Here is a 25,984-nt window from a genome sequence, read left to right on the forward strand (position 1 = left end):
TATAGCGCTCCTCATTCATTGAATCCCATCCAAAACGGTACTCCTGCCGGTAAGGATGGGACCGATAGGACATTTCAGTGACGCAGCAAACTGGCTGCTCTTGTATAACCGTACCCATCATCCATTTCGGTAGTCCCGACGTAATCGGGAGGGGTAGTACTCACCATTAGTGACATAACCGGGTCCGAGTGCAGAAGTTCCAGGAGGTGACGGCCACTCTTGCTGGTAATCAAGCGATTGGCCTTGACTTGGGGCAACACCCTCAAAAGTTCTAGGTCTTGTGCGCCCTTCAAACCCAGGGGCAGCACCGCCAGCAGTAGGATTATTCAGTTTGACCGACATTATTGCCGGGTCCCGAAATGATACTTCCCCTCTGCTCTGCCCTGCACCGGCAGCAGCGCGCATCTGAAGCTCACGGATTTGGTCTTGGCGAATGTGAGTCTCTCGTAACTGGGCATCTCTAAGGAGCTGACCAATTAGTTCATCTTGAGGTTGCTGATGTGGGTGCAAGCTGTGGGGAACACCAGCGAAATGCTGTTGCTGTTGCTGCATCTGAGCCAAGCGAAGCTGTTGAAGTTGGCTTAGAAGGTGTGGCTGTACTTGCTGATTATGCGAAAGAGAGGAAAGGTACTGCTGCTGATGGAGTAATTGTTCTTGCTGACGCATTGCAAGCGAATTGCTAGATCCATACTGCTGCTGTCCAGCAACGCCGCGCAGGCCCCCTTGGAACGCCATTTGCTGGGTCTGAGAACGCAGAGGGAACCCCTGTCCATGGGACCACGCCTCGGCTGACGCATCTGGGACAGCTAGCTTGCTAGGACTGAAGCTTTCACCCCACCGGGCCTCGGCTTCAGACAGACTCCCACTTGCAAATGACACATTGACGTTTGGGAACATTGCTCGAAACGACTCCTAGACAGCAATTCCGAAAGCCCTAAGCCAGACACTCTCATGTAAAGACCAATACGCAGCAGGAAACTTACCTGAACGGTTTTGGATTCTTCCTTCGGTTTCTCACCGGCGTCGCTTGCATCAAATGAACCATCCGCATCGGAAATTTGCCCATTTCCGAAAAAGCGTTCAAATCGACTGCGTTGTCCACTATCGCTCGCGCGTGAGTTTGACCTCGGTGGAGCCTGGGTTTCGTGAAATGCATCAAATCTACCGCCTTCGGCATTTGGCGTTGGAATGGCCAAGCTTGATACCCCATTCGAACCAAACCCGGAGCCCTCTTCCTGTAAAGGTACCGATATAGTCGCAAAGACAGCTAACGGATCTTCTCTGAAGGGGTCAAACGGGCCAATGTACTTTGGATGTAAGATGAATCCCATAGCGCTAGGTGACACTGCATCGTCCAGTTCATCCTGGGAAGTTGGCTTACTAGCATTTTCTTCACTTGCACGCTTGACTACGCCAGGTGAAGATCCCTTTACAGCTTGTTGATCGCCTGACTCATCGAGTGCGCGGGATCCCATTACTTGTTCCACTTCCGGGGTACCCGGTAGGGACAGCTCCTGTTGGTTGGCCATAGTTGACGCGAACCCAGGAGGTAGATCAGACACTGCTAGTTTGTTCTTTCCCTTCGCTTTGCGATCAGCACCGAGCTGAATAGAGGCCACTTGTCCCAACTGCGAGGAAGATTTCTGTCGCAAAGGTCCTAGATTCGAATCATAGACATCGTCCATATCCATCTCGGGACTCCTCGGTGGACCAGATGCTGACGACGACATGGAAGATATACTTGCCGCTGAGTAGTGATGTGCGCCTTGCGGCCGTGCAACTGGCTTTGCCCTGTAACAGCAGGATACCAAACTTAGTACGACGATTTGTGAGCGGTCAAACATGAAATCACGCACCAGCTGGCGGTTGGAGGTAAAGCGCTCTCCTCCTTCTCCTCCTTCTTGCCCCCTAATGTTATTGGGAATGGTGGTGGTTTGGGATTCCGTTCTCGTAGTTGCATACGACTGGAGCACAAAAATACTTAGTAAGAGCGAATTGCGTTGTAAATTCCGAGACAAGCAGGTATACCTCAGCTCCTCTTTGGCAAAAGAGTCCGCCTCTTCTCCAGGCTCATGAAGAAATTGACATCCTGGGTTTTGACACGGCTGATTCTTCAAAAAGGACGCACAATATTTCGTAGTGCCGTAAGTCGCGCTAAAAGAACATCTCTATGAGTCTGGCACGAAGGTAAACATTTCACCATTTCACCATACCGTATGATCTTTCCATCATAAACACTTCCATCCACTGCTTCAATAGCTCGAGCGGCTTCTTCCTTTCTTGTAAAGGTAATGTACACTCCAGTGTTGGGTACTTGAGCGAGAACAGGTGTATGGCTATGGGCCCGTCGGTTGACCACCACACGAGTGATCTTGCCATACTGTCCAAAATAATCTTGTGATCGCAAGATGTCTTCGGACGCAATTTTTGGTGGCAATCCAAGCACGTAAACCAAGTTCTTTTGTACGATGCGAACATTGGCCAAATGTCTTCTGGACATTTGATCTTGCTCTTTCCTTTCCCGCTCCTTCTTTTTCTTAGCAGCCTTAATACGTGCAATTCTGTATCCGAAACGTCAACAGCATGTAGGGACTAAAATATGCTACGACAAAGTGCTTACTCTTCGGGTGGCACCGGACGGAACTCCACGGTGTCTTCGGAATAGGGTCGACGACATGCTGGGCAAAGGCCATTCAAGTTCTCTTTGATATGATTCCAACAAAACCGACAAATCTACAATTGATAAAATGAGTATACTAGCTTGTATATTCACCACACCTGTACTTGTACGAAACTCACCTGATAACCGCAAGGACAAGGTTTAAAGTATCGATCTGTTATGTCGATCTCCTCCATACAGAGGGGACAATCCAAGTCCTCCTCATCCGAGGACACCGACATGTCTGTAAGATTCCAAATTTGACGTCGATGTTGGAGATATATTCAAAGCGAGGTAACTGGAGCATCCAAGAAGAATTAAAGGAAAGTCAGTAAATTTCGATGGGAGAAAGGGTCGTCATCTGACAGCGATCACTTGCTGGACGGTCATACATACCAACCAAGTTTGCTGCAGGAAGCGTGTCCTGGATGTGACTACAGCCTTCTTTATAAAAAGAGACTCGTCTTCCAGTAGCAAAAATCCCAAAAAACGGTAGCTGCCTTTCAGTTTGATGAGAGCTTTGACAGATTCCCACCCTCAGATTCGTGAGGAATCAGCTCCGTCTCAAGCCAACTCTCCTCCACTAATCTTGAAAGAATGCAAGAGAGGGTACGAGCGCTGTCCTAGGCGCCAGTGGCTATGTTTTCAAAAGTGACGCAAAAGATAGATTTGCGATGGGACAAATCCAGCGCAGTACAGAAGTCCGGACGTTCTTTTTCAAAAGGAAGCTCAAAGGGGGAGGGGGGACAACTAGCAAAGTCTGTAACACGTGAGTTGGAGCGGGGGCCACGACAGTCACCAAAAAAGGTAGTTACCATGACAATAATATTGCAACTTTGCCACTATTACAGGTTGAAATGAATATCACAGCCACCTATGTAACAAATATAGATCAGGAGGGGATTACCTCTGAACCTTGCCCAAGTGAAACTGCGTACTATTACGAGGAAGCTAATGAGAATCTAAAGGTAACTTTTATTTGTTCAGCTGGGTTGCATAATTTCAAATCAAAAGTTCACGGGAACTTGTTAGAAATCAGCAACAATGAAAACTATCTACACGAAATGTGCAATAACAGGCTATCCCATTCCCTCCTCCATTTCCCTCCTCCATCTCATTATACATTTCCGCTACTTTAATCTAATTCAATAATCGTCCCACTCCATTCAGGTAATCCAGGAACCTTTTTTTGCGGCGAAAAGATCTGGACATGGACTTTGGGGGAGCTGACTGAGGTGCTGCAAGGGGGTGAGGTTGCCCTTGGCCGTTTTTCACGACCCTGCGCTTCATTATCAGATCCCAACTCAATAACCGTATCGTCCTCGAGATGGCTTAATTTTCGTTTGAGTGTCCGTTCTTGTGGGATCTGTGCTGGTGCCCGCTCTTCCTGTGACGTTTCGTCAAATGCCGTGTCGTTTCCATTGGGTAGGATGATGCAGCGATCTGCATTAGCATATTTTGATAGGAGGCATGCAAAGGGTGCGTCGACCAGCAGGTCCTGGCATGGGGAACAGGACGAAATGAGTACCACTCCTCAACAACTAGATCAAATCTTTTGCTGCACTCACCCCAGGGTCTACTGGCTTTCCACAAACAGGACATTTCCATTTGCTGCCAGGGTTTTGATTGAGGGTCAAGAATGCCTTGCAGAACGCACCGTGAACAATTAGCAACCTTTATGGATATTGAGAGAGTTACGCTTACCTCGCAATCAAAGCATTGTCGGTGACGACATTTCTTACTTTTAACAGGCACCTTTATCCTTACTAGTGTCAAAGGACACTTGAACGTGATGATCTGATTCCCCATCTGAATATCGTCGTCATCGCCATCTCTACCCATACTTTTCGTATCATCTAGTCTCGAGAGGGCTTTCTCCGCAAACAGTCTGCTAGCAACCTGTAGGGAATCAAAATGCAGCCGTCGAAATGAAGAAAATCCAGGTTGACATTCCGTCATGGGTATATCTTCGACACCTACATTATTGAAAGATCAGCGCCATGGTACGCGGAGGAAGGTTCAAATTTAATCGACTAATACTAACCCCATGCTTTGAGAGTCTGGCCGTAAACTCTACTCACACCCTGAAAATCGCGCTGTCAGTCGCGCTTTCTCCACCAAAAGCCATACACGTCTGATTGGATACCTCTTCGGGTGGCACACTCTTAACGCAGACTAGTGATACAATACCAGCTTGCCACCAGAGTGCTGGCCCGGTAATATGAATCCTGAATTTGGACTGTGCAATGTTGGCCTGCATCTGTACCGTGATATCCAAGTACTGCTGGGCTTCGTGTCCCTTTTATCAACGAGGCAAGCCCGTTAGTGACGAAATGTACTGGCTCAATCATACTTCTTACACGAATCTTACAATAAATGCTGGAACGGTAAAGTCATTCACCATGACTTTAAAGACCCGTCGTAAAGTGGCTTCCGTTAGAAATCCCCGAGCTTGGTCCGAAAAAATATGAAGCAAGAATCGATAATTAGGATCCTTCAGGCTTGATTTCCATACAGGGGAGTCATAGCTATCAAAATCGATAGTCATCTCTGCGGTCCCCACTTCTTTCTTTGGATGCTCAAATTGACGAGATATGACTTCTGCGACAAGCTCATTTTCCATGTGGTATGAGCTACGAAGTTTACTCCTAAAATTGAGTTCGGCCGAGTCAGGAACGAAATCTTGTTGCCGTTCTCATGGCATACTCACCAGGCGTTTTCTAACAATGCTGCGGTGGGGGGATATATTATGGTCCTTTGGACGTTCTTGCTGCGTGGTGGAGTTGAAAAATGGTCATCCACAAAGTAAGCATCGTTACCGTCACACGTGGAAGTGTTCACAACACATTAGTTTACCCATATGAATTAGACGAGCGGGAAGCATAGGAGGTTGTGATCGGCGACCGAGGCGGAAATAGAGTATTTCGCAAGCGATCGGCGAGATCGCATTTTCGGCCAGTTCGTCTGATACGGCAACCTTTTACCGAGTTGACGTACTTGATAAGCTCGACGAGCTAACCCGGTAAAAATCAGAAAAGCTTTGCTAAAGAGGACTTTCTTGCCTACCTCATCTTTTGTCAGTGCATGAAGGTTGCTCGGAACCTAGAGTTTTGGTAGCATTATTAGGAAACGCGTAACATGGTGCTGCATCGAAATTTCCTATACTCACTGTAAGTATTCTTTCCAAAGTCGCGCCTCCGTGCCGGCTGAAAGGCCACTGAGATTGCAAACACAGCAAGTCCCCTTCCGTCAATATGCAATAATCTTTGGGACTCTCCGATCTGGAGGACGAGCCATCACGAGTCATGCTATCTCATGAAATCTACTCAGTATCGGCGACTAGCACGCGACAGTCCTATCCAGAGCTGTTGTTACCTTGGGCAAGAACTCGAATTCTCCTTCGAAGCAGGTATACTTGGGTTCTGACGATCGTTTATTGAACTGATTGTTTGAGAGAGGCCGGTTTGGATACTACCCGTCGGAGACGAAGGCTGCTGCGGCTGTTCCAAAGGCGGCAAAGCGGGAAGAGTGGAAGGTCGGACGGACGCTGAGGTAGGTTGCGACGCTGTCGTTGATGTCGGCACGTCGTCAGACTGAGACCGCGGCTCGTCCTGCCGCGGTACGGTCCCCGACCCTGTTGGTAAATCGTGTCCAGAGGTGCCGATCATGCCAGGAATGTTATCATATAGCCGAGCTGGGCAACGTTAAGAGTTCAAATTAGCATCTTTTTCTCAGGCAGTTCTCGCGATACCCTGGCGATCACAATAAGAAGCAGCACAAAATCATCTCCATACGTTCTGTCTTCCAACGATTCCCACTCAGCACCGAGCCCAAGGTGGTGCCTATCGCACCAAATGCGTCAAACGACAACTAATCACCAAGTACCTCAATAAAGATGCTCGTCGAAACTTATGAGAAGTACGGCATTGATGGACATGAGTCTCCGTCAACACGCATTGGTAAAGCCTGCTTGGTGTACTAGGGAGGCGATCTTCCTTCGTTCATCAAACCAGCTACAGTGCGGTTTCTGCGGTTCCATCTGGTTTCCGATCCAGTCTAGTTCATCAGTATGGCTTCGGTGGATGGTTTATCCCAAAGATTCAATTATTTTAACTTTATTACATTGGCCAGATGGTATGCAAACACAGAGCTGACCAGCATTCAATCATGGAAACTTGACTGTATCTGCCAAACTAAGGAAACGAGGTTCCGCATATTACATCTATGAACTGAATGGGACGATCAATGTACATAAATCTACGATAAAACTACAGGGAGAGCTATCTGGTAGCCGAAGTAATTTCTTGTATGCAGGCACAAGGTAATAGACCATGTTGACCTGTCGTCTCGTTGATACCCTACGTTCAAAGAATTAGCAATTCGTTCAAAGCACACGCACAAAAAACCGATCAAACACCCACCTTTGCCCATCCGTCATTAAACAATAGACTCAATCGGACGATATCTCCCACTCGTAAATGTACTTCATCATCTGCAGCAGGTTCATAGTCATGAGCAACGGTATACCTCTTTTCTAGCACAGACGCAACGTTCAAATGTGCTCCAGATCCGTGTGCAAAGAGAGGCTTCACGGACATTTCATCGTGACCACGCGCGTGAGCCGCTTCTGTGCCTTTCGAGGGATACCCGTTCTTTTGCCTTCGTCTACGTATCACGACAAATGCTGCGCCTGCTGCGGCTATCACAGCCACACCGGCGACGACTGGGACAATGATGACCGCTGCTGAGCGAGAGGATCCCGATGATGTTGCGTTTGACAAGGGTGTTTCACCGTTTGTAGGGACCACGTTTGGTTGTCCGTTTGGATCTGATGAAGAGGTAGGCGCGGGGGAGGACTGGGAAGGAAGAGGCGTTGATGGGGTGGGTCCGGCAGTTGAAGTGGGAGCAGCGGGGGAACTCACTGGCGACGTTTCTATCCCGTGAGAGTTACGACCGCAATTTGCGGCAAATGAAGGAATTCCCAAACAGTCAGTTGGGCAAAGGTTCTGCAGAATCCATCGTTCTAGGAATTGCGAGATGTCAACATGTGAGGATTTCATAACACATCTAACGACATTGCAGCCATCAACTTACTGGACTGCGGATCACAGGACATGTAATTCCGACCCTGACATCCGAATACGTCCACGGTAGGGTCACAAGCACCGCCAAGAACAACAGACTGTGCGCGCACTTGTGTGATTGCCACCAGGGCTAGCACGCTCGCAATGAGCGAATTAAGGCTGCGCATGGCGGGTTCCGTTTACAGCAGGGGGGAAGGTGTAAATAGCGTGGTTCTTGCAGATATAAATGGGTTGAAAGCCGAGCGTTGGAAGACGATGCCGGAGGGGGGGGGGGAAGATGGGGCAACTGAAAGAAAAAGCAAGACGGCAGGGGACGAACCTTTCGCGGGCTGTGCGGGCACCATGAGTGGTTGTATCCGTAATTCCATTCTTTCGGAAAGTACAAGATTTTCACCCCATCCAAAGAAGAGCCTCAAATTGTGAAACGTTCGCAGGGGAAACATCTTGTCCGTACGATCGGACACACAATCCGCTTGAAAAGGGAAAAAGGCTTTGGACCTGATGACTATAATTTCATCAACAGATGAGGAATAGGGCTGGGTTTCTTGGAACACCCCATAATTTACCTATCGTTATTATCGGAAATTAAAAACATTCGTCTTGCCACATCTCACACGCTACACACATGCTACTTGCCTCTCCCTCCCGCCCGGATCACGGTGCCTGATACCGTGTGTGTGTGCGTCTTTGTGTAAGCCTCTGATCCAGATCGGCCACATTGATGCACTTTGCAGCGCTCGTCCGACTAGACAGCCTGGAAGCAATGCACTCCGAGTTCCTGGTATGCTGTCTTCTTGGAGCTGCTTTTTGATACGTTCTGTCACCAGTCCGCAGAGACTCTTGGATTTGTGAAGCGTTTCGGGAGAGCTCGTCGTTTTGACATACCATGGTGGAGATACAGAGCCTTCGTACCAGTTTGCCCCGTAACTTACATATTTTATTGTGGCCTTGACAAAGTTTGATGCAGGGAATTTCGATCGTTGACACCATCACCGTGGGTGACAATCAGAACCAAGGATCGGTACTGCAGCTTCATACTTGTAGGGAACAACATTTGTTTTGGGTGTGTGCTTTCATCCAGCTCTTTTAACAGTAGATTTGTCAGATACATTGCTACTTAACCTGAGGGCATGGACATGTCTCAAGCGTACTTGCAAAATAAGAATGCTTGCTGTGGACTTTGGTTGTAGCTTCTTGTCAGTTGGGGTGGATGTAATGAAACACATCCACGCTCAGTCGCGCCACTCGTCAGCCAAGATCCGTCTGAATCTGAACAGGCTGATGGCAATGCATAATCCACCCCCCGGCCATGGCATATTAAAATGGCCCAGAGGTTTGTGGCGGAATTTAGGCTTAGGACTCGTTGCAACCTGTGCTCTCTGTTTCATTGTCGATTTGTAAAGCGCTATGGTAAGGACTATCCTCACAGGCATTGTGTGAAAATGTGGGCATCAAACCACCACTCATTCATCACAGAGTTCAGGTGTGGGCATTCCTTCCGAATCGATCACTACATTTGAGGAGTTAAAGCTTGGACGTCGATATGCATATATCACATATCGTATTTCCCCGACGGATGATGAAATAATCGTTGATCATGCTCTCGAGCGAACAGAAGCGGATGTGTTGGGAGGCAAAGCCACGTTTGAAAAGTTTGAAAAAGAGTTCCCCATAGACGAAGGACGCTTTGCGGTCATAGACATGGAATTCGATTGCGGCGGCGAAGGCGTGAGGAGCAAGCTTGTATTTTTAATGTGGTGCGTTCCGTGGGTAACCTATTGATGTCATGTCGTTGGACGGCTCAAGGTTAACCATTTGCACAGGGCACCTACGACTGCAGGGATTCGATCCCGCATGCTCTATGCTTGCTCCAAACGTGCACTTCGTCAAAGGCTAGACGGCATTCACATGGAAGTCCAAGCGACAGATCCGTCTGAGCTAGCGTTCGAGACAGTGTTTGAGCAAGTTGCGCCTAAAGGAGCAGTGCCCGTTGCTAAGCCAACTGGGGCATGAAGAGTGGGTAAATTACGGAAGGTGGCAAGGGGATATATCGTGTAGTATACCATTGCATAGCAAACGAGCGATTTTTTTTTTTTCTTTTTTATTGGGAATAGCTGCGAGTAACTGCTACAGATCTCTATCAATACAAGAGTTCTTCTTTAGCAAAGAAGCAGTCCTCCCAAAGCAAGCTATGGAATTCATCCTAAATGTACATTGGACGATCTTAAACAAATATTCCATCGCCCAAGAATCGTTCTATTTCTACACTATATACAATTGCTTTCACGTTCCTTTGGCCGAATGTCGCAAGGTTGCACCAAGAAGGCTTGTAAATATGAGGATATATAGGTACAGGAAGAGGTATATGAGGTATCGCTAGAAGCACGGTTGGTATACAAGAGATCGATCCAATTTTGGAGCGATCAGTGGATCTGGCCGCCACGGAGTTGCGTCACGAGAGACGTAACTTGGAGTTCGGGAGAGGTGGCATTCCGTGGCAGATGATACGGGGGATGGGGAGGAGGTAGCGGCCGAAGCAGCCTGAGGATGATTGAACGATACGGGTGTGATGTAGAAGCCAGCTACCACATTGGTCGGTGTGTCAGCGTTTCGCGAGGCACGGACTTGTGCCTCTTCAGCGAGATGACGTTGTCGGTAGAGTTCGAGGGTATGCTGATGCATTTGAGCACGGATTTGTAAAACTTCTGCAATGTCCTCTCGAGTGAGGGGCGAGACGTCGATTGTGCTACGATCTGTAAACAAAAGAATGATTAGCAACTGCCAGAGAGATGATGATTGTTGAAGATGCTTTCAACATACCGTATTCATCTGAAGAAAAAGTTTCTCTGACTGCCACCATCTCGACAAATCTTACTTTTTTGGGCTGTTTGCTTGAGCCAGATCTGTCATCGTAGTTGTTTTTTTTGCTCCCGGTAGTGGCGGTGCTTGACGTGCTGCTTACACTGACGTCGCTGGATAGCGAATCAGAGCGCCTGCGAACAGGCGGTGACGGAGGATGCGGAATAAATGCTGAACATGTAGCAACGGGCTGTGGAAGGGGCACATATTGCTTGCGAGCGGTCGATCCCTTGCCTGCGATCGAAGGGATATGATGAAAGTGTTTCGGAGAATGCATACTGTGATGATGATGCATGGCGATCGTGGCCGCAGGCGATGGGTGAGAGAGAGGCATTGCGAGTTGGGCGATCTGTGACAAAGAACGGGAGCTGATAATTGGCTAGTGCTGATCGAGAGTGATGAATCAAGTCTTTATAAAGACAAACTATCCGGGTGTCTTTTTTGTCAGCAGGCAATTGCTGCGTTGAATTGCAGGGCTTGAAAAGGGCTTTGAGTAAAAGTCACTATCTTGGCTTTTGTTCCTTCCAGGGACGAGAAGGCTTTTTGGAGAATCCTGCATTTTTATAAATTCATCCTTTTTCAAAAGCCATTTCGGAGCCTGTGTTGATTTACGTGACTTCGACGTATACGCTTGTCGTAAGCACTCTTTGAAAACCATGAATTATAATTTTTTTTTTCTGATGATTGCATTTTTAACAAAAACAAAAAACAGAAAATCGGTGGGGGAGAATATCGTCATTTTTACTTGGATACAGTTCAAACTCCTTCCCAAATGCTCAGTTTGTTGGTGGATGTTTTTTCCTTTGTTTAAAATGCCTTGTTGAAAAAGCCCAAACGTCACGTTACGTGTTTTTTTCTGTGTCGCAGATGGTAACTATGCCACACACTGGCGAGTCATCGTCATTTGCCTTGCCTCCTTGCGCCATCTCATGTGAAAAAGCACAGTGTCCAGACTTTCAGACACACTGGCTTGCTGTCTGCCCTTTGCGGCCTGTGGGTGCATCTCCAACGATTAAAGACCCAGCAGGGCTTTATTGTCACGTGCATACTGATGGGCTTGAGGGCTTACCATTACAAATTGCCCAGATAGCTATCCGGTGGTTGCAGCTATCCGGTGGTTGTATTCCGGAGTTGATAATGGCTTCTCCCAAAGATAATCCAATCATGAACGCTCGTCCGCTTACGATCATCACAGGGGGCAATCGGGGATTGGGATACGAATTATCTCATCAGCTGTTCAAAATCCATCATCATGATATACTACTGACTGCCCGCGATATCAACAAGGCTAGAGAGGCAGCTACGCGCATATCATCTGGAGTGAATAATGGAAATAGCATACGCACTGCACAGTTGGATGTCTCCTCGTCGGAATCCATCTTGCGATTTGTGTCGGATGAACTCGATCCGCTGTTGGCCTCCTTGGCGCAACAAGGCAATGGCCAATCTCTTGTAACGCTTGTCAATAATGCCGGGATTTACGGACAAGGGTGGAGAGAGACACTGGTGACGAATGTTGTAGGTCCCGGTCTTCTCTCACGCAAGTTTCTGGAGATTCTTCCGCAGACATTAAAGGGAAGAATTGTTAATATGACGAGTGGGCTGGGGAATGCGGCAAATCTCCCATCGACGTTGTTACGGCAACTTGAAGCGCAACCTCCAAAGTCCCCGGAAGAAATAGTAAAGTGGGCGGGAAATTGGGAGCAGGACGAAACCGGACACGCAAACCCGTACAATCTGTCAAAGCATTTACTAAATTACATGACAGAGCTACATGCAAAGGAAGGACATGGGCGCGCGATTGCTGTCATGTAAGTAGCCTTTTCTGTCTGGTGTCGATGCATTCTGACGCCTGATCAACATTGATTTCAATTCGCCATAGCGCTGTCGACCCAGGCTGGGTACAAACAGACATGGGCGGACAGGGTGCCCCTGGTACCATCCAGCAGGGTGTTGATAGGATGCTTGCGCAGGTGCTTGCGGATGAGCATGAAAGCATGAAACGAAGCGGGAAGGTGTTTGGTGATGGTGGGACGTGTTATGATTGGAAAAGACACTGATACAACGTTATTGGTCATTTGCTAGCTTGTGCAGCGCTCTGTAAATTAGAAAGTAGAAAGCGCTTAGAAGATCATCGTATCTGGCCCATCATAAGATTGGTGCTTGCGGTTGACATTTGACGGGTGGATGTTGGATATTATCTACGATCCCAGAGTTCTTTAAAAAGATTACAGACGGCTATTCAAATGTGCAATTGATAAGCTAATCAACCTCTGTCAAACATTTGGCAGGGCAATGTTATTGCAACCCGGTCTTCCAACAAGGCCCTGGTTTCACACGGGTTCGTTCCTGAAACCACCGTGAATCTTACTGTGACGCCAGAAGACGCGCACGATCTGCACAAAGTCGTTTTGTCGCCGTCACTTCGGATAGAATCGTCATAATGTCTACCAATAGAGAGACTTTCGTTAACCGGCACCACTTTCTCCCTTCCTCTTTGATTGCCTCAGACTCCCCCGCTCCTTCATCTCCCATATCTTCGCCAACATCGATGGACGACGACGATACAATATCAGTCGGGACGCCAACGCATCCCAGCTCGTTACCCGACGAGGAGGACCTCCTCTCGGTTTTAAATGAGGACTCCATATTTGACGACGAGGACGATGATGTGGACCGAGATAGCGCCGTGTTACCTAGTGATTTAGACCGCAAGGCCGTTGTTGGATTGGACGATGAGGACTTGATGGAAGTGGACGAAGACGAGGAAGCTCTTCGCGCGAAGGAAGAGACAAGGAGTGAAAGCACCCGTGGGAAATATGATGACGATGAGAAGAAAAGTGCTGTTTCAGCAAAGGAAGGGAAAAAGAGTTCCGGTTCAAAGGTGAAGGCTGCGGCGAGCAAGAAACGCAAAGGTAGGGCGTGATCCTGTGCTCCTAAAATGATTTAGTCTTACGATTTAAGTAGCCCATACTGATGTTACTTGTTGGGGCTAGCCTCTGATGACTTTGACAGGTAATATTTTTGCCTATCTTCGTGCATTTATGCGTACCTGTTTAGTATGTGCTGACCTGATGCAATTTGGGTCATCGTAACCGTCATTTTATTAGTGACTCTTCCCTTGGTTCCGAGGGACCCACTCCAAGTAAGCGAATGACTGCTAGACAGCGCGCAATGATTGCCCGAGACACTGGGGAGACCGATGAACCGTCCTACGAGCTGCCCGATGGTACTTATCGAGCCATATCTGAAACTTTTCCTCTCAGCAACTCTCTCTTATTTGATCCATTCTTTCAGAGCGCCCTTCTAGAAGGAAAATATTTACAGCCGAAGAAATTGCACTGCGAAAATCCGAGACCGCCCGACGGCGAAAACATCAGGCAGATGCCAAAGCGGAGGAAGCCAAGATTAATACCATACAGAAATTACTCAGAAAACAGGCTACGAAAAAGAGAAGCAAAGATGAGGTGAGAAATGCGCATAGTTCACGGCACGGACTTTATATTCCGTTAGTAACCTGTTTCGAAATAAAGGAGCAAGGCGCAGATGACGCCCCTATACGCCCGACTGAGATCCATTATGTCCAAACCCCTCATTCAAGCACCCTTTCCTTCCCTTTCGCAACACTCCAGACCAATCCCGACCTATTAGTGCCACATAAAGCACATACATATCCACAGCCCCGATTATGCTCTATAACAGGCTGTACATTGCCGAAAAAGTATCGGCACTCCCGTTCCGGGAAAGATGTATGTGGAATGGAACATTATAAGATGGTTGAGCTGGGCTGATGGATTCCTTGTTCACTTGTGATGCAAAATCTTTTGGTTTACAATTCGCAGTTCCGTCAGTCTTACCCAAAAAGCCATGCCGTTGTAAGTTGTTTTTCTGCTTACGACATCCCAGGCTTTTTACCGCGACTTTGAATTTCCATTTTTGATCAAATGGGCCCCCCAAGATTTGGTTGGGGGAACTCAGTCTTTGCATCCGTTTAGGACGAGCACGATCTGGCGATTGACGCACAAAAACAGCATTGACTGCCTCTTGACACTGATATTGCAGTCGTGATTCCACTTATTCAAGATCCGACGCACAACTGCTTGTAGGTCTTGGTACGATTAATTGGTCTTTGAGGGATTCTCGCAACCTACATCAAGGTTCCTCTACCTTGGTTGCCAATCCCTACATTCCATTTGACGACGCGCATCAATGTCCGCCGCACCGCCTCCCATCGAAGTCCTCGCCCATGGTACACCACAGTCTGGGCCACCTCTGTCCGACGCCGACCAGGCGCTGTTAGAAGCCGAAGCTCGCTTTGCAGAGGAACATCGGGGACATGAGAAACAGCATGCGACAATGGCGCTCATCCTCATAATGGGATTGATCATATCTCAGTTGGGCATCTTGGTGTGGAAAAAGTATCATATTAAATCATTCCAATTGGCGACCCTACTCGGGTTATGGATCGTTCCCCCAATAATGGGCTTCCAAGCGGGAAATATGCGATACGTTTTTGTGTGGGTCCTCTTTTCGCTGGCGAATGGCTGGATTGTGCGTATGGCATTGCAAAATCCGATGCAGAGTGTGACTCCTAGATTGGTTTACAAGTGGTATACGTGGGTGTACAACCTCTCGTATGGTATTGGAGTGGTGGGATATGTGGTGGTATTGCTTTCATTCTTCCACATACCGGTGGTGGTGGGAATCCGGATGGAGACAGAGATAAAGTTCTTTGAGGTAAGAAAAGAAATGATTGCGGATACTTGACTGCACTGTTCTCACCAACCCTGTTTCTAGACCGGTGTGATCCTCCTCTTCTATGGCTTATACTTTGGAACACTCTCTCGTGATTTTGTGGAAAGGCTTTCAGACCGAATGGCAACCACCATGGGATACTATTCTCGTACTGGGTTTCCTCGCAAGCACCTGCGATCCAACATGTGTGCCATTTGCGGCGACACTACCACATCCGATGGTACCGCCGATAGTTCTCAAAAGTTGCACCGATTAGGATGTGGACATACATACCATGAAAAATGCATAAGGTAACTATATTATGAACTCCATCGTTTATTGAACTGGTGTTGATATTGGCTACTATGTACAGAGGATGGACTATCATTGGCAAGAAGGACTCGTGCCCATATTGCAAAGAAAAAGTTGACCTAAAAGCGTTCAAGAAGAACCCATGGGACACGTCGCAAATGCTTTACCTGAACCTGTTGGATGCACTGCGCTACATGATCGTCTGGAACCCTATCATCTTTTTGATCATACATTTGGTGTTTGAGATATCAGGATTGAAGTAGTACCCATGTGCGGTGCTATCTGTATTTATTTATATTAGACAACGATACACATACCATAGAAAGCATACTTGGACGCTTGAAAGATGTGAGACTGTACTGTTTCTAACTTTCCAAGGGATTGGGTCATCAACTGCTCAACCCAATATCACGAGCACCAAGGGTCAGCTTACTAACCTACTAGGCCCCGCCAGGGCACTACAAACAACAGGGGATCATGATAACCCTCGTGGCTGTTTTGTGTTGGGATTTTTTCTTGGCGGAGGCTATAAACCATGGAGAAGGTTGTCAGGTAAATGTCCTTCGCTCGCTAATCCGTTCATCTCTGTTCACAATGATTTCCTGGCAAGGTTCATTTTTGCTCTTCACAGTGGTTGGAGTGTGTTTGATGAGGAAAGCGTTGGCGATACCCATATCTGACAACAATACCTTGCCAACACTCTCCTCGACACTCTCCTCCACCACTTCCTCTCTCAACAGCACATCTATCACCGTTAACTCTACATTGTACAGTACTAGTACACAAACCGCTGCAACAACATCCACCATCGCACCAGACGAAAATGTCCCCGAGACGATTCCAATCGACCCGGTTATACTCCCTCTTCCCATTCCCATTCCTGGCATACCAAACCCAGTGGAACCACCGGCCATTCCTCTTCCAACCGACCTATTCGAAACAAGCGGACCGGATCCAACTGGACCGCTCGTTGCGACGTGGGTGACTGAACCGGAGCCGACACAAGAGGTGTCTGGGCCCTTGATGCCGCCTGTTGTTGGCGGTAGTTTCTTGCCGCCAGTAGTGGCTCCTACGATGACTGCGAATGCTACGCTGCGGGTCTGACACAAAAAACCTTTGAGCAGTTAATGGTTGCCTGTGGACGACAACCGCAGTGGCTAGGTTGGTACGCCTGCCAAGAACCCTCAAGCATGTGGCGGAGGTGGTTATGGAAAAATCAGTGAACTTGCCGGACAATGGAGTAGCATTATTCGTATGAAACTTGGCTTTCCATAGTTCTGTGTTGTAGAATATATGTCGTGATGGCGTAATGTCAAAAGTGTACATGTTAATTGCTATTTTTCAAAAAAGAAAAACAGAAAAAAAGAAATAAAGGTCGAGTTGTTCTTTCATCATTTGGATGCCAATGGTCTCCCAATTCCTTTTTTTTTTTTTGATCAAACGCCTGTACTGCGTACGACAAAGCCACGCAGATCATTATTAGGTAGATAGTGCCGCCTAGAAGAGGAACCCCAATTACTACCCAAACGAGCAGTCGGTACAGAACATTCGCTGATGACGAATATGATCTGACGTTCGAAAGAAAAGTGACATCGGGGCAAACGAGCAGTTCTAACACGCATCTCGTCGTCAACCGGCAGCTCCGCCACGCTTACCTGATCGAGTGGCTGGCTCATCACGTCACAGTTTCGATTGTCTTGGAACACTCTTGGCACTTGAGGGTTCAAACTGGTATATAAAGGCAGCCAGATGGACCAAATTCCTTTTTTCTTCACTCACCTACAACGACCAAGACGCATAAAAACAAGACTCTAGATTTCTACTACGTAATACATTTGCGCGTCACCACATCTATACGCTTATTACACTCCCGAACAAACTTTGTAAAACAACTAAAAAATGGGTGCATCAAACTCTCGCTACTACGGTGGAAACCAGCAAGCGTACTACCAGCAACCATCCGGTTACGGATACCCAACGACCCAACCAGTTTACTACGAGCGACGACGAGATGACGGATGTGGAGGATTTTTGACGGGATGTCTTGCGGCCTTGTGCTGTTGCTGCTGTGTGGAGGATTGTACTGACTGTTGTCTCATGTGTTGTTGATGAGAGTGGGAGGCTCAAGCGAGAGAGCATGGGTATTCATGGTTGAACGGCGGGCGGGTGTTTGAGTATGCTGGGATTATGTACATATTTGTCTGTTCAAAGTAAATAATAACAAGACTCCTTGAAGTATCTACTGCATACATTTCATTTTATGCACTATCCATCTACTCTAAATATTAAGGTCGCATAAGAACATCCCATTATTATCATCTCAACAGTTGCCCCAACACGATCTATCCATACAGTCCACCAGTACTGCCCATTATATGTTCCGCTTCAACTCGCTCTATATCGGTAAATGCCACCACAGGCACCTCAAATTGTGTTGCAAACCGACCATTAACATGTCCATGTCTAGGGAAACGCATGTTGTCTACCTCTGCATAAAACATATCGTTTGTGCTCCATGCAGCCGGATGATAGATTTCAAGGACGTCTCGTGTTCCGTACATGCCAACGTCTGCAGGTGGCTCCAAGTTCGTTGGTAACGAATACAGTGCTGGATCCGTAAAGGAATACCTAGACGGTGGAAAGTACGCAGGTGTATCGGCCAAGACATTTGGATCGCCAGAGTAGAATGCAGGGATCGCATTGACGTTTGATGAGGGCATGAATGATGACAAGGGTGGAATCACAGGATAGTGAGGATATGGGCCCGATATAAAAGTTTCAGGTCTTCCAGTCTCGCTCTCACCATCCTGAGGTGACGGTGCGGAAACCAATCGGTCTTGATATTGCTGAATCTGCAAAGATTTAGCAGCTTGACCGTTGGCAAAATATGGTATCCGAATGCCGGATTTCGAACCAGGATACGACTGCAGGGTGGAACGGAGCAGTTGGTCCACTCTCGAAAGAGCGACAGGATCATTCACAAAGCTTGGGTCAACCTGGTTGGAAAGGAATTCATAATCGGTTTCCAGTCCCGGGTTCTGATCCAATACTTGGCGGATCCATAAAAGTGCTGTTTGCTGCGCAGGCAGGGATGCATTCAGGGCGGCATGGCGATCCAAATCTCCATACCACAGCCCCCTTAAAAGACGCTCATCGTATATCGTTGGCGTTTGAGGTGGAGTGGGTTGGCATGATTCAAAGTTCACGGGTTCCAAAGCTCGTGGTTCTCCTTGTGGTATATGATTCACCGCTGTAGGTATCTCTGTGCTGGTATTCGTAATGCGTGCTGGCACAGACGTATTGGGTATCTCAGTTGGAAAAGACCAAAGGCCATGACATGTTGGCTCGTTGTACGTTTGTGGAGACTGCAGGATGCTGCTAGCTGGTGAGGCCAACGAAATGGGATAGACTGACTCGCTTGCCGGTTCCTTTCCTTTCGCAGTCGTTTTTCGTTTCGTAGTAATGATACTTCTCGGACGCTTGACACCAGCTGTACGAGCGCTGTGTCCGGATTTACTTCCATGGGAGGATCTTGATGTCTGGTGCCATGTAAATCCTGTGTATGTGTCTGCCGTTCGATCTCATTATAAAGTCCAATCAGCCAACCTGTAATGGAAAGGACTGAACACTGACCCTGGGATGCACTTGCTGCCGATTGTGTGGCATTGTGTTCAGTTCCAGCCGATAGCGTGGTAGGTTCCAGCTCATCTGAACGTGGGAAGCAATGTGTTTGCAACCACGTTAAAAAATCTTTATACAAAATTGAGATATACCTGGCACCCACACTTCTTCATAGGTACGATGCTTGTCCCACTCATGCCGAGCCTGATCATATTTTGTTCCAAAGCAACCGTCGAATCGGCCGTTACCCGAATGCCTGGGTGGACATATATGGCAACAAAAGCGGCTCTTTTCAGGTCTGAACCTAAAGAGAGATGGAAGTCAGGCTCTGCAAAAAACCTGCCAGCTATATCCGCTCTTTGTCAAGGGAAAGTTTTGGCCACGTACTGGGGATCGTCCAGTATATCCCTGGGTGGTGGTTCACTCCGATCTAATAGCCATTGCGGACAGATAGTCTGACAATGCTTTCGAAATGATTTAACGTCGTCTGGTATGAGATCTCGGCAGCTTCGACACACCAAACGACGAACTTTCGGCATATCCGTGTTAGCAGAAAATGGACTCTCTGAGCTCGACAGTGGACCTTTGCACTTTCTTTGGGCAGTAGTCCGAGTAGCTCTTCAGCAAGCAGATGCATTGCAGAAGAACTGTTATAGATCGGAAAGAACGGCGCCCAGTCTTTCATTGAAAAGATAGTTGGAGGGGCATCGCCGCGTAATTGTGAGAGCTGTCAAAGCGCGTTTCCTGAGCATGTCCGAAATTTTCATTGCCTGTCAGAATCGGCTTAGACTTAAATATGAGGTATTGGGCAAACCAGTATCCGGAAGGCTGGCACAATTAAAATGCACGCTTCTTTCTCCATGACCAACTTCTCTCAAAAGGATCCGCAATTTGATAGCGGCCTCAGTCTAAGGAAGAACACGTTGTTTGTTTGAACTCAACAGAAAGACTGTATCCTGCTCTAATTGTGAGCTTCCGGGATGGAATGATAAGAAAAATGGTATGACTATGCTTTGCTTGAGCACGTATGCTTCAGGACAACATGGCCGCTTCATTCCCAACTGGAACTTGACAGGCCGTTACGTAAATTCGGGGGCTTAGCTTGGCGATCATGAATTAGGCTGGTCAACCACATCTGCTGGAGGTTTTCAAGGCACCAGGCAAACGCTGCTGTGATTTACCAGAACGTATGCATCACTAATCTGGTTAACCATTAGCTTAGAGAAGTTAAAGGAATTATCATTATCCGTGAAAGAGGAGTGCCTCGATCGGGCTTGTACTTTTTTCTAATCTTTCCGGACATGAGACTAACTCATGAGAATGCATCTTCCAATCGGGACATTGGGTCACCATATTCCAATAAACTAAAACATCTACTTTTGCATACAAGAACGTTTTCAGAGGCTTGCCTATCGTTGCACGCGCGGCCCTTAAGGAATCGCAGCTGACGTGACTTTGAGCAGCCCACGCAACACAGTGAGTGACGAGACATTGGTCACCAATGCTGACTTGGTTCGTCACAATTTTATGGACTAGAACATTCGGTATATAGACTTGTCTCTATTCTTCCCCAACCTTTTTTGGAGAAGACGCAACATCTTTTTCGTCTAAATCTTTCATCCAGCGACTTCAATAATTTCAATATGGCTCTTGCAAGCACCTCTACCTGGGACCCGTTTTTTGACTGGGTAAAAGACTTGTAGGCAAACTTTACTTCATGTTGTTACCAAAACCTTGACAGTGGTGCGTCTTTGGTAGAATGTGAACGCCTTTCCTACCGACCTCGGCGTCACTGGTGGCTGGCCTGGTGGTGGCGATGTGTCCCACCGAATTCCCAGACATGTTGCTTCAAGGTAAGCCTTGCGAAGGAAATTCAAAATATTCAATGAGAGTTTACTAAGAACAGTTGGCAGAGTATTGTATACAAATGACGGTAACTCCGGAGGTTGATTAAATCAATGTTGAACACGATCGTCAACTTGGATTCATTTGCAGGTGACGTTATTTGGCGTCCAGCTGCTGATGTTTTTGAGGTAGGTTGGATGAGACGAAAAAAATCTTTTCACCGTCCTGATACAAATGATACCAACATTAATGAATCTTGCAAGACCGACGACGCAATCGTCGTTCACGTCGATTTGCCTGGGGTTCCCAAGGATGAAATCAACATTGAAGTTAGCGGTAACCAGGTACGGTTCGATTGTATCTGAATCGCCAATCGGATCATCGTTATTAAGATGCTCTCTGTATAGCTGATCATTCATGGCGAACACAAGGGTGTTAAGGGCTTTGAAAGCGCAACGTCCCGTGTCCGCGAGCGCAACATTGGCCGCTTTCGTAAGATCATCAACTTGCCCGCTGGCGTGGACACTGACAAAATCCAAGCCAAGTATGAAAATGGTTTATTAGAGGTCAAAATCCCCAAATCACAGGAAATGAAGGGTAAACAGATTGCAATCCAGTAGTTCAGGGGAATTATCTCTGATAGGTAGCTGGGGAGGGCAGCGATACATTGCATTTTGTCCATATCGGTTGTTTTGTAGGCGAGGGTGGAATTGCACAGTTTATCATGTGACCCTCCGACTTTCGATGCACATCTGTCAAAAAGCTAATCGCCCACGTTGTATCCCGTTGGGCCGCTGCCAAATAAGCTCTGCAGCGATCGAAATATTATCGCCCGTGGAAAATTACCAATAAAAAAACCATCGGGCGCAGAGAGTTTCTCCGATGTACAGTAAATCCTCATGATAGTAGTGTTGACCACCAAAAGAGAAATGCGTGGGGCGTGGTCAACCACAGATTGTTGCATGGCTACTGGGGTCCGGACACCCTGGGCGTGAAAATAATTATAAAAGCCGGACACCACTGCCCCATTTGCCAAAAAGCCAAGGCCGTGAAGCCTTCGCCTTCGCTTTCCTTTCTGCCAATTGGATTTTGAACGTAAGCTCAGGACACCTGATGAGGTGCTTCCATTTAGAATGGCCCATACTGACAATCAATTGAAGCTCATAGAAACTGGAGTGTGAGCTGGATACGCCGAGGAATAGACGCTACTGCTATTGCCAACAGATCCTCAACCATGCCCAGGCCTTCCTCCAATTTGTCGCTGATGGTTGAGAGCATTGGGGATTCCCTGGCGTCTATCGACACATGTCCAGAAAGTCCCCTCCCAGGACCTGTGTCTCCACGGCTCCAAAGGTGCGACGTCAACGCTGCCTTTATCGCTGGTATGTTAATGTCCGCAAGCAGGCAATAAGCGCTTACTGATCGTCCTCAATCCAGAGTGCGACCAAGACAACAATCGAGAACAAGCGTTGATACCACAAGAGATTCATGTAGATCGGTCCATAAATGATAGGGCAGCACCTCATATTCGCCCCGCCACTGTTGAACATTCCAGTTTCCAAACCTTATCATGGGGGAAATGCACGGAAGCTTGGTGGGAACAATCTCTAGAATGTTTCCCGGCCCATCTTGATCTTTCGCAGCTTTTGGCGGCCCCGTTCAAGTATCAATATGCAGCTTTAGCCTGGATTTGGCTGGAGAAGTATGAGTACTACAGCTGGGCGGCGGGCTATCTGAGCTTTGATGGGAATGGGCCAGATTTGTTGATGGACCCCGAAGTTGAAGAACTGGTTGAACGAATTGGCTGTAGAGGAAGTGAGCAAAACAGCTGAATTGTTTGCGCTTTCAAGGCACTGTTGCCTTTGTACAATATCATAATTTAATCTCAATTCAAAAATGGATCCTTGTCTCGATACTATAAATCGAACATCATCAAATTTAGATATTGAGCAGCGGTTTTCACATTGCATATTGGCCTCTGCCATGACCCCCACGTCCAGCCGGGTTACCTCGTTGCTTTGACGCTTCATTCCGTGGAACAAACGTCTTCTTGCCACCAACAGCACCAACCACTCCCTCGGACAACCACATAATTATATAAATCAAACTACCAATGAAACGAACGGCCGACAGTGCCGTCACGCTCCAGAAAATGAAAGTCAAATATGGGTTGACAGCGCCTTTACCCTTATCCTGAACATTGGCATAGAGCTTATCCGTTATGGCATCCGTAGTAAAGACGATGATCAACAGCGCGTTGGAGAGCATCCAGGCAAGTACAACACGCGTACGGTACGCTCGAAAATAATCGTCGATTTTTGTCTGGCGATCCCGCCCTGATTTGGCTTTTTCGGGACGACGGAAGAGGTTTTGTAGTGTTGCTTCGTACTGGACGTTGAGACTATCTGCATCATCCTGAGGGAGATCCACCGTCACCGCGGGTTCTGATGAGTCCTTGCTGGGTGCGCTCACAGCTGGTGCCGAAGCGGTGGCCATCTGAGCCACATTGTCACCTTTTGTGCCCCAGCTGATGTCGTGGAGGTTACAGACTGAAAGAAATTGTTAGGATTTTCTCGACACAAGAATACAGGGGCGGACTCACATGCATAGACCATAAAGACGTTGATGTAAACCGGTAATAAGAGCATGTATTGTGCCATGCTTGTGATAACGTGCCATGGATCCAGATGAATTAAACTCGATAAGACGTATAAGCCGTAGGTACTCCCAAGGGAAATGATAATGTCCCTAAAGGCTGGCTGGTTCACGAGGAGATCGCCGATTGCTGCCCATTGTGCTGCGGTCTTCGGAATACCTTGGTATACCGTGTGGCCACCCATGAAGAGGAGGAATCCCATTATGATGGCCATAAGGACGAGAATTGCGTAGTACAGATTTTTACTCCCTTGTGGTCTATTTCCTGTCGACGGATGAAGACGACATGTGTGTCGATAGCATGTTCACACATAATATAATACTGAGAGGCAAAGAAGCTTACCGAAAGAAATGATGAAGAGAATCCCAATGGCTGCAAAGTAAAAATATCGTAGAACAACAAATATTGTCATTCCAGCCCCCCCAAATGGATCTGTGGTAGAATCCCTCGTGCCTTGGAAGAGGAAATCTGTAATTATATCAGCAAGGGAGACCACCAGTTAGTATTCCTGAGCTAATTCCAGTATAATAAAGAGTTGAGACTTACGGAATGTCAGGTAAAAATTGCCCTATTGATAGAAATAACGATTGGTGTTTAGCTTAGATTTAAATATTAGAAAACAGCATAACAACTCACTATTCCAAACCAGCTGAACACAAGATTGAAAATGTTATATAATTCCTGGAAGGTGAAGAGCATCTTTCTTGGCATCGAATGTGAGGACCGCCAAAACAGGCGATAGTTTGTAACTGAATGCACTGCCGCAAAAAAGCTTCCATTTAACCACCGTCTCCTCTGTGAAACGAGCTCTGGAAGGGCAGCGGGTACATCCGTTTCCGCGCGTGCATTCTTAACGTATTTGAGAATCCAGTTCTCGTTTCGCTTTGTGACGAGCTCAAAGCAGAGAATACGGTCCTCCGCTAAATACATGTTGGCTTTAAAGACGTCCGTTTCACCAGTGTGACTCTCGCCTTGGAAATAGCTTGCAAGAGGTCCTGTGGTCAAGGAAGAATTTTGAAGAGCCGCGTATCGATATGCTGAAAAAGCTCCTGGAAGGACCTGGATGTATCCAAAGACAGATTCGAGTGGTTTGTCTAGAATATTACTCATTCTACCACATCATTAGGATGGAATGGTGGATAAAGGGAAACCTGGTGCAAGTTAAAGACTTACTTGTACTCAAAGTTTTGGGCAGCAACGAGGGGATTTAGCAAGTTTCCACAAGCACCACCAAGCTCGGCAGCAATTTCACCACAAGCACCCCCCACTTGCGGGTCCCGGTCAAAGGCTGAGCAGGAATCGGATAGAGCGAGTTAAAGTCAGTTTGAATGAGCGTGTACTTTGCCATCAGTCGTTACCTCTCCACAAGTGATAAATTGACGTGCCAGTCGGCTTTGTTCCAACATCGAGTAGAACACATACATTTGGCTTCAAAAGGGGTCCGAATGCGTTGAAGAACCATCGATGACTATTGATCTAATTTTTTGTTCTTGCTTGGTCATTGCGGTACATTGAGTTTCAAGCAGAGGATCAGCTCAGGTACCTTTTTAGCGTTCTTTTCTTTCAAGCAAAATAAGACCTGATCCAGAAGGTTTCAGCGGTGATAGTGAAGAACTTGACGCTAATATCGTGAGGCATTACCTGGACTGGCACAATCCCATCTTTGTGTGTTCGAACCTTGAGATCTCTATCCACGGCAATTTGGGTTGTAAACTCATACAGATGTCCCGTGACGTTTTTACCCTCCACTTGTGTTCTCTCTAAACCAGGAGCATACACCCCCATCGCTTGCAACATTGTCAGCACTCTTTTGTGTATTTTCGTTCGACCATCCGAAACGATGCAGACTACGACATTCGTCCAACCGTTGGGTCCCCAACTGACAGGGCATTTATCTGAGCAGAGATAGGCAATATTTTTCTGAACCTGTAAATAGTTCACGGTTTAATTACCGGTCTGCTTTATTGCTGGCAGATCAGGACACCTACACTTGTCATAGTCTTTGCAAATAGTTCCTCATCTTCGTTGTACCTAAAATGCAGAGTCAGTAGGTATACTAATTGTCATTTCATTTTCGGCCAACCTTAAGAGATCTTACATGGTCATGACGATGAATAACTCGGTATCTCTTCCCAGAAGCCTCGGTCTCAAATCATAACCGGCATCAGGCCGACTGAAAACATCGGGATCGCATGTTACTGCGGTATATCTGAA

The 25,984-nt window shown here is 47.2% G+C and overlaps 13 protein-coding genes across 15 annotated transcripts in view; 6 read left to right on the forward strand and 7 right to left on the reverse strand.

Annotated features, from left to right (window-relative positions):
* Positions 1-117: 117 nt before the first annotated feature.
* On the reverse strand, positions 118-2,901 carry SPPG_07766 (CCR4-NOT core ubiquitin-protein ligase subunit MOT2; the record flags this gene model as incomplete). The annotated part of the gene is made up of 7 exons (XM_016755926.1): positions 118-912; positions 984-1,791; positions 1,857-1,964; positions 2,029-2,154; positions 2,214-2,561; positions 2,621-2,733; positions 2,800-2,901. 7 exons carry the CDS (start codon positions 2,899-2,901, stop codon positions 118-120), a joined length of 2,400 nt encoding a protein of 799 aa, XP_016604983.1.
* A 713-nt stretch (positions 2,902-3,614) lies between these two features.
* Positions 3,615-6,648, reverse strand: SPPG_09495. 2 transcript variants are annotated; one of them, XM_016757663.1, is made up of 12 exons: positions 6,545-6,648; positions 6,035-6,353; positions 5,829-5,967; positions 5,726-5,761; positions 5,516-5,673; positions 5,370-5,429; positions 5,031-5,307; positions 4,806-4,958; positions 4,704-4,743; positions 4,364-4,635; positions 4,228-4,302; positions 3,615-4,157 (listed from the first exon to the last, which is right to left on the reverse strand). In XM_016757663.1, the coding sequence occupies exons 2-12, from the start codon at positions 6,325-6,327 to the stop codon at positions 3,795-3,797; spliced, it is 1,866 nt and encodes a 621-aa protein (XP_016604984.1). In that variant the 5' UTR covers positions 6,328-6,353; positions 6,545-6,648; the 3' UTR covers positions 3,615-3,794. The 2 variants fall into 2 exon arrangements, with proteins under 2 accessions (XP_016604984.1, XP_016604985.1); XM_016757662.1 differs by having other exon boundaries at positions 6,454-6,648.
* Positions 6,649-6,735: 87 nt separating this feature from the next.
* On the reverse strand, positions 6,736-8,914 carry SPPG_09496. Of its 2 annotated transcripts, XM_016757665.1 has the most exons (5): positions 8,380-8,914; positions 7,754-8,309; positions 7,582-7,682; positions 7,081-7,515; positions 6,736-7,017 (listed from the first exon to the last, which is right to left on the reverse strand). In XM_016757665.1, exons 2-5 carry the CDS (start codon positions 7,908-7,910, stop codon positions 6,940-6,942), a joined length of 771 nt encoding a protein of 256 aa, XP_016604986.1. In that variant the 5' UTR covers positions 7,911-8,309; positions 8,380-8,914; the 3' UTR covers positions 6,736-6,939. The 2 variants fall into 2 exon arrangements, with proteins under 2 accessions (XP_016604986.1, XP_016604987.1); XM_016757664.1 differs by having other exon boundaries at positions 7,081-7,682.
* SPPG_07768 (uncharacterized protein) lies at positions 8,190-10,035 on the forward strand. The gene is made up of 4 exons (XM_016755927.1): positions 8,190-8,783; positions 8,849-9,153; positions 9,220-9,500; positions 9,567-10,035. The coding sequence occupies exons 2-4, from the start codon at positions 9,151-9,153 to the stop codon at positions 9,754-9,756; spliced, it is 474 nt and encodes a 157-aa protein (XP_016604988.1). The 5' UTR covers positions 8,190-8,783; positions 8,849-9,150; the 3' UTR covers positions 9,757-10,035.
* SPPG_07769 (uncharacterized protein) lies at positions 9,836-11,336 on the reverse strand. Its single transcript, XM_016755928.1, has 2 exons — positions 10,564-11,336; positions 9,836-10,496 (listed from the first exon to the last, which is right to left on the reverse strand). Exons 1-2 carry the CDS (start codon positions 10,934-10,936, stop codon positions 10,120-10,122), a joined length of 750 nt encoding a protein of 249 aa, XP_016604989.1. The 5' UTR covers positions 10,937-11,336; the 3' UTR covers positions 9,836-10,119.
* Positions 11,337-11,766: 430 nt separating this feature from the next.
* Positions 11,767-12,662, forward strand: SPPG_07770 (uncharacterized protein; the record flags this gene model as incomplete). Its single annotated transcript, XM_016755929.1, has 2 exons — positions 11,767-12,413; positions 12,485-12,662. 2 exons carry the CDS (start codon positions 11,767-11,769, stop codon positions 12,660-12,662), a joined length of 825 nt encoding a protein of 274 aa, XP_016604990.1.
* Positions 12,663-13,045: 383 nt separating this feature from the next.
* SPPG_07771 (uncharacterized protein) lies at positions 13,046-14,393 on the forward strand (the record flags this gene model as incomplete). The annotated part of the gene is made up of 5 exons (XM_016755930.1): positions 13,046-13,517; positions 13,599-13,617; positions 13,713-13,831; positions 13,900-14,069; positions 14,136-14,393. 5 exons carry the CDS (start codon positions 13,046-13,048, stop codon positions 14,391-14,393), a joined length of 1,038 nt encoding a protein of 345 aa, XP_016604991.1.
* Positions 14,394-14,550: 157 nt separating this feature from the next.
* On the forward strand, positions 14,551-15,990 carry SPPG_07772 (uncharacterized protein). The gene is made up of 3 exons (XM_016755931.1): positions 14,551-15,339; positions 15,400-15,647; positions 15,710-15,990. The coding sequence occupies exons 1-3, from the start codon at positions 14,812-14,814 to the stop codon at positions 15,909-15,911; spliced, it is 978 nt and encodes a 325-aa protein (XP_016604992.1). The 5' UTR covers positions 14,551-14,811; the 3' UTR covers positions 15,912-15,990.
* A 102-nt stretch (positions 15,991-16,092) lies between these two features.
* Positions 16,093-17,082, reverse strand: SPPG_09497 (uncharacterized protein). The gene has a single exon (XM_016757666.1). The coding sequence runs from the start codon at positions 16,972-16,974 to the stop codon at positions 16,579-16,581; it is 396 nt and encodes a 131-aa protein (XP_016604993.1). The 5' UTR covers positions 16,975-17,082; the 3' UTR covers positions 16,093-16,578.
* An 841-nt stretch (positions 17,083-17,923) lies between these two features.
* On the reverse strand, positions 17,924-19,314 carry SPPG_07774 (uncharacterized protein; the record flags this gene model as incomplete). The annotated part of the gene is made up of 2 exons (XM_016755932.1): positions 17,924-19,187; positions 19,282-19,314. 2 exons carry the CDS (start codon positions 19,312-19,314, stop codon positions 17,991-17,993), a joined length of 1,230 nt encoding a protein of 409 aa, XP_016604994.1. The 3' UTR covers positions 17,924-17,990.
* A 1,598-nt stretch (positions 19,315-20,912) lies between these two features.
* Positions 20,913-21,734, forward strand: SPPG_07775 (uncharacterized protein; the record flags this gene model as incomplete). Its single annotated transcript, XM_016755933.1, has 6 exons — positions 20,913-20,957; positions 21,028-21,122; positions 21,183-21,202; positions 21,265-21,302; positions 21,378-21,458; positions 21,522-21,734. The coding sequence occupies 6 exons, from the start codon at positions 20,913-20,915 to the stop codon at positions 21,732-21,734; spliced, it is 492 nt and encodes a 163-aa protein (XP_016604995.1).
* Positions 21,735-22,348: 614 nt separating this feature from the next.
* Positions 22,349-22,946, forward strand: SPPG_07776 (uncharacterized protein; the record flags this gene model as incomplete). Its single annotated transcript, XM_016755934.1, has 2 exons — positions 22,349-22,496; positions 22,552-22,946. The coding sequence occupies 2 exons, from the start codon at positions 22,349-22,351 to the stop codon at positions 22,944-22,946; spliced, it is 543 nt and encodes a 180-aa protein (XP_016604996.1).
* A 6-nt stretch (positions 22,947-22,952) lies between these two features.
* Positions 22,953-25,984, reverse strand: part of SPPG_09498 (uncharacterized protein) — a 3,852-nt gene continuing 820 nt past the window's right edge. The window contains exons 3-13 of the mRNA XM_016757667.1: positions 25,869-25,979; positions 25,759-25,801; positions 25,412-25,696; positions 25,314-25,349; positions 25,129-25,246; positions 24,944-25,058; positions 24,407-24,881; positions 24,317-24,338; positions 24,113-24,238; positions 23,717-24,034; positions 22,953-23,663 (exon numbers count right to left, since the gene is read on the reverse strand). Of these exons, the coding sequence (XP_016604997.1) occupies positions 23,074-23,663; positions 23,717-24,034; positions 24,113-24,238; positions 24,317-24,338; positions 24,407-24,881; positions 24,944-25,058; positions 25,129-25,246; positions 25,314-25,349; positions 25,412-25,696; positions 25,759-25,801; positions 25,869-25,979 (2,239 nt within the window). The 3' untranslated portion in view covers positions 22,953-23,073. The remainder of the gene's footprint in view (positions 23,664-23,716; positions 24,035-24,112; positions 24,239-24,316; positions 24,339-24,406; positions 24,882-24,943; positions 25,059-25,128; positions 25,247-25,313; positions 25,350-25,411; positions 25,697-25,758; positions 25,802-25,868; positions 25,980-25,984) is intronic.

This window comes from Spizellomyces punctatus, assembly GCF_000182565.1.
Source record: "Spizellomyces punctatus DAOM BR117 chromosome Unknown supercont1.17, whole genome shotgun sequence".
NCBI lineage: Eukaryota > Fungi > Chytridiomycota > Chytridiomycetes > Spizellomycetales > Spizellomycetaceae > Spizellomyces > Spizellomyces punctatus.

Excerpts from the sequence above, each read along its gene's own strand:
- SPPG_09495 (XM_016757663.1), bottom strand. The coding sequence starts at position 6,327 with ATGATCGGCACCTCTGGACACGATTTACCAACAGGGTCGGGGACCGTA. Across the intron at positions 4,959-5,030 it reads TTACCGTTCCAGCATTTATT|GGACACGAAGCCCAGCAGTA; the intron begins GTAAGATTCGTG and ends CGTTGATAAAAG. Across the intron at positions 4,636-4,703 it reads CCAGACTCTCAAAGCATGGG|GTGTCGAAGATATACCCATG; the intron begins GTTAGTATTAGT and ends TCAATAATGTAG.
- SPPG_09496 (XM_016757664.1), bottom strand. The coding sequence starts at position 7,910 with ATGCGCAGCCTTAATTCGCTCATTGCGAGCGTGCTAGCCCTGGTGGCA. Across the intron at positions 7,683-7,753 it reads GTCCTGTGATCCGCAGTCCA|AACGATGGATTCTGCAGAAC; the intron begins GTAAGTTGATGG and ends CGCAATTCCTAG. Across the intron at positions 7,018-7,080 it reads TTAATGACGGATGGGCAAAG|GGTATCAACGAGACGACAGG; the intron begins GTGGGTGTTTGA and ends CTTTGAACGTAG.
- SPPG_07768 (XM_016755927.1), top strand. Across the intron at positions 9,501-9,566 it reads AAGCTTGTATTTTTAATGTG|GGCACCTACGACTGCAGGGA; the intron begins GTGCGTTCCGTG and ends CCATTTGCACAG.
- SPPG_07769 (XM_016755928.1), bottom strand. The coding sequence starts at position 10,936 with ATGCCTCTCTCTCACCCATCGCCTGCGGCCACGATCGCCATGCATCAT. Across the intron at positions 10,497-10,563 it reads TTTTTCTTCAGATGAATACG|ATCGTAGCACAATCGACGTC; the intron begins GTATGTTGAAAG and ends TTTTGTTTACAG.
- SPPG_07772 (XM_016755931.1), top strand. The coding sequence starts at position 14,812 with ATGTCCGCCGCACCGCCTCCCATCGAAGTCCTCGCCCATGGTACACCA. Across the intron at positions 15,340-15,399 it reads CAGAGATAAAGTTCTTTGAG|ACCGGTGTGATCCTCCTCTT; the intron begins GTAAGAAAAGAA and ends CCCTGTTTCTAG. Across the intron at positions 15,648-15,709 it reads TACCATGAAAAATGCATAAG|AGGATGGACTATCATTGGCA; the intron begins GTAACTATATTA and ends TACTATGTACAG.
- SPPG_09497 (XM_016757666.1), bottom strand. The coding sequence starts at position 16,974 with ATGTACACTTTTGACATTACGCCATCACGACATATATTCTACAACACA.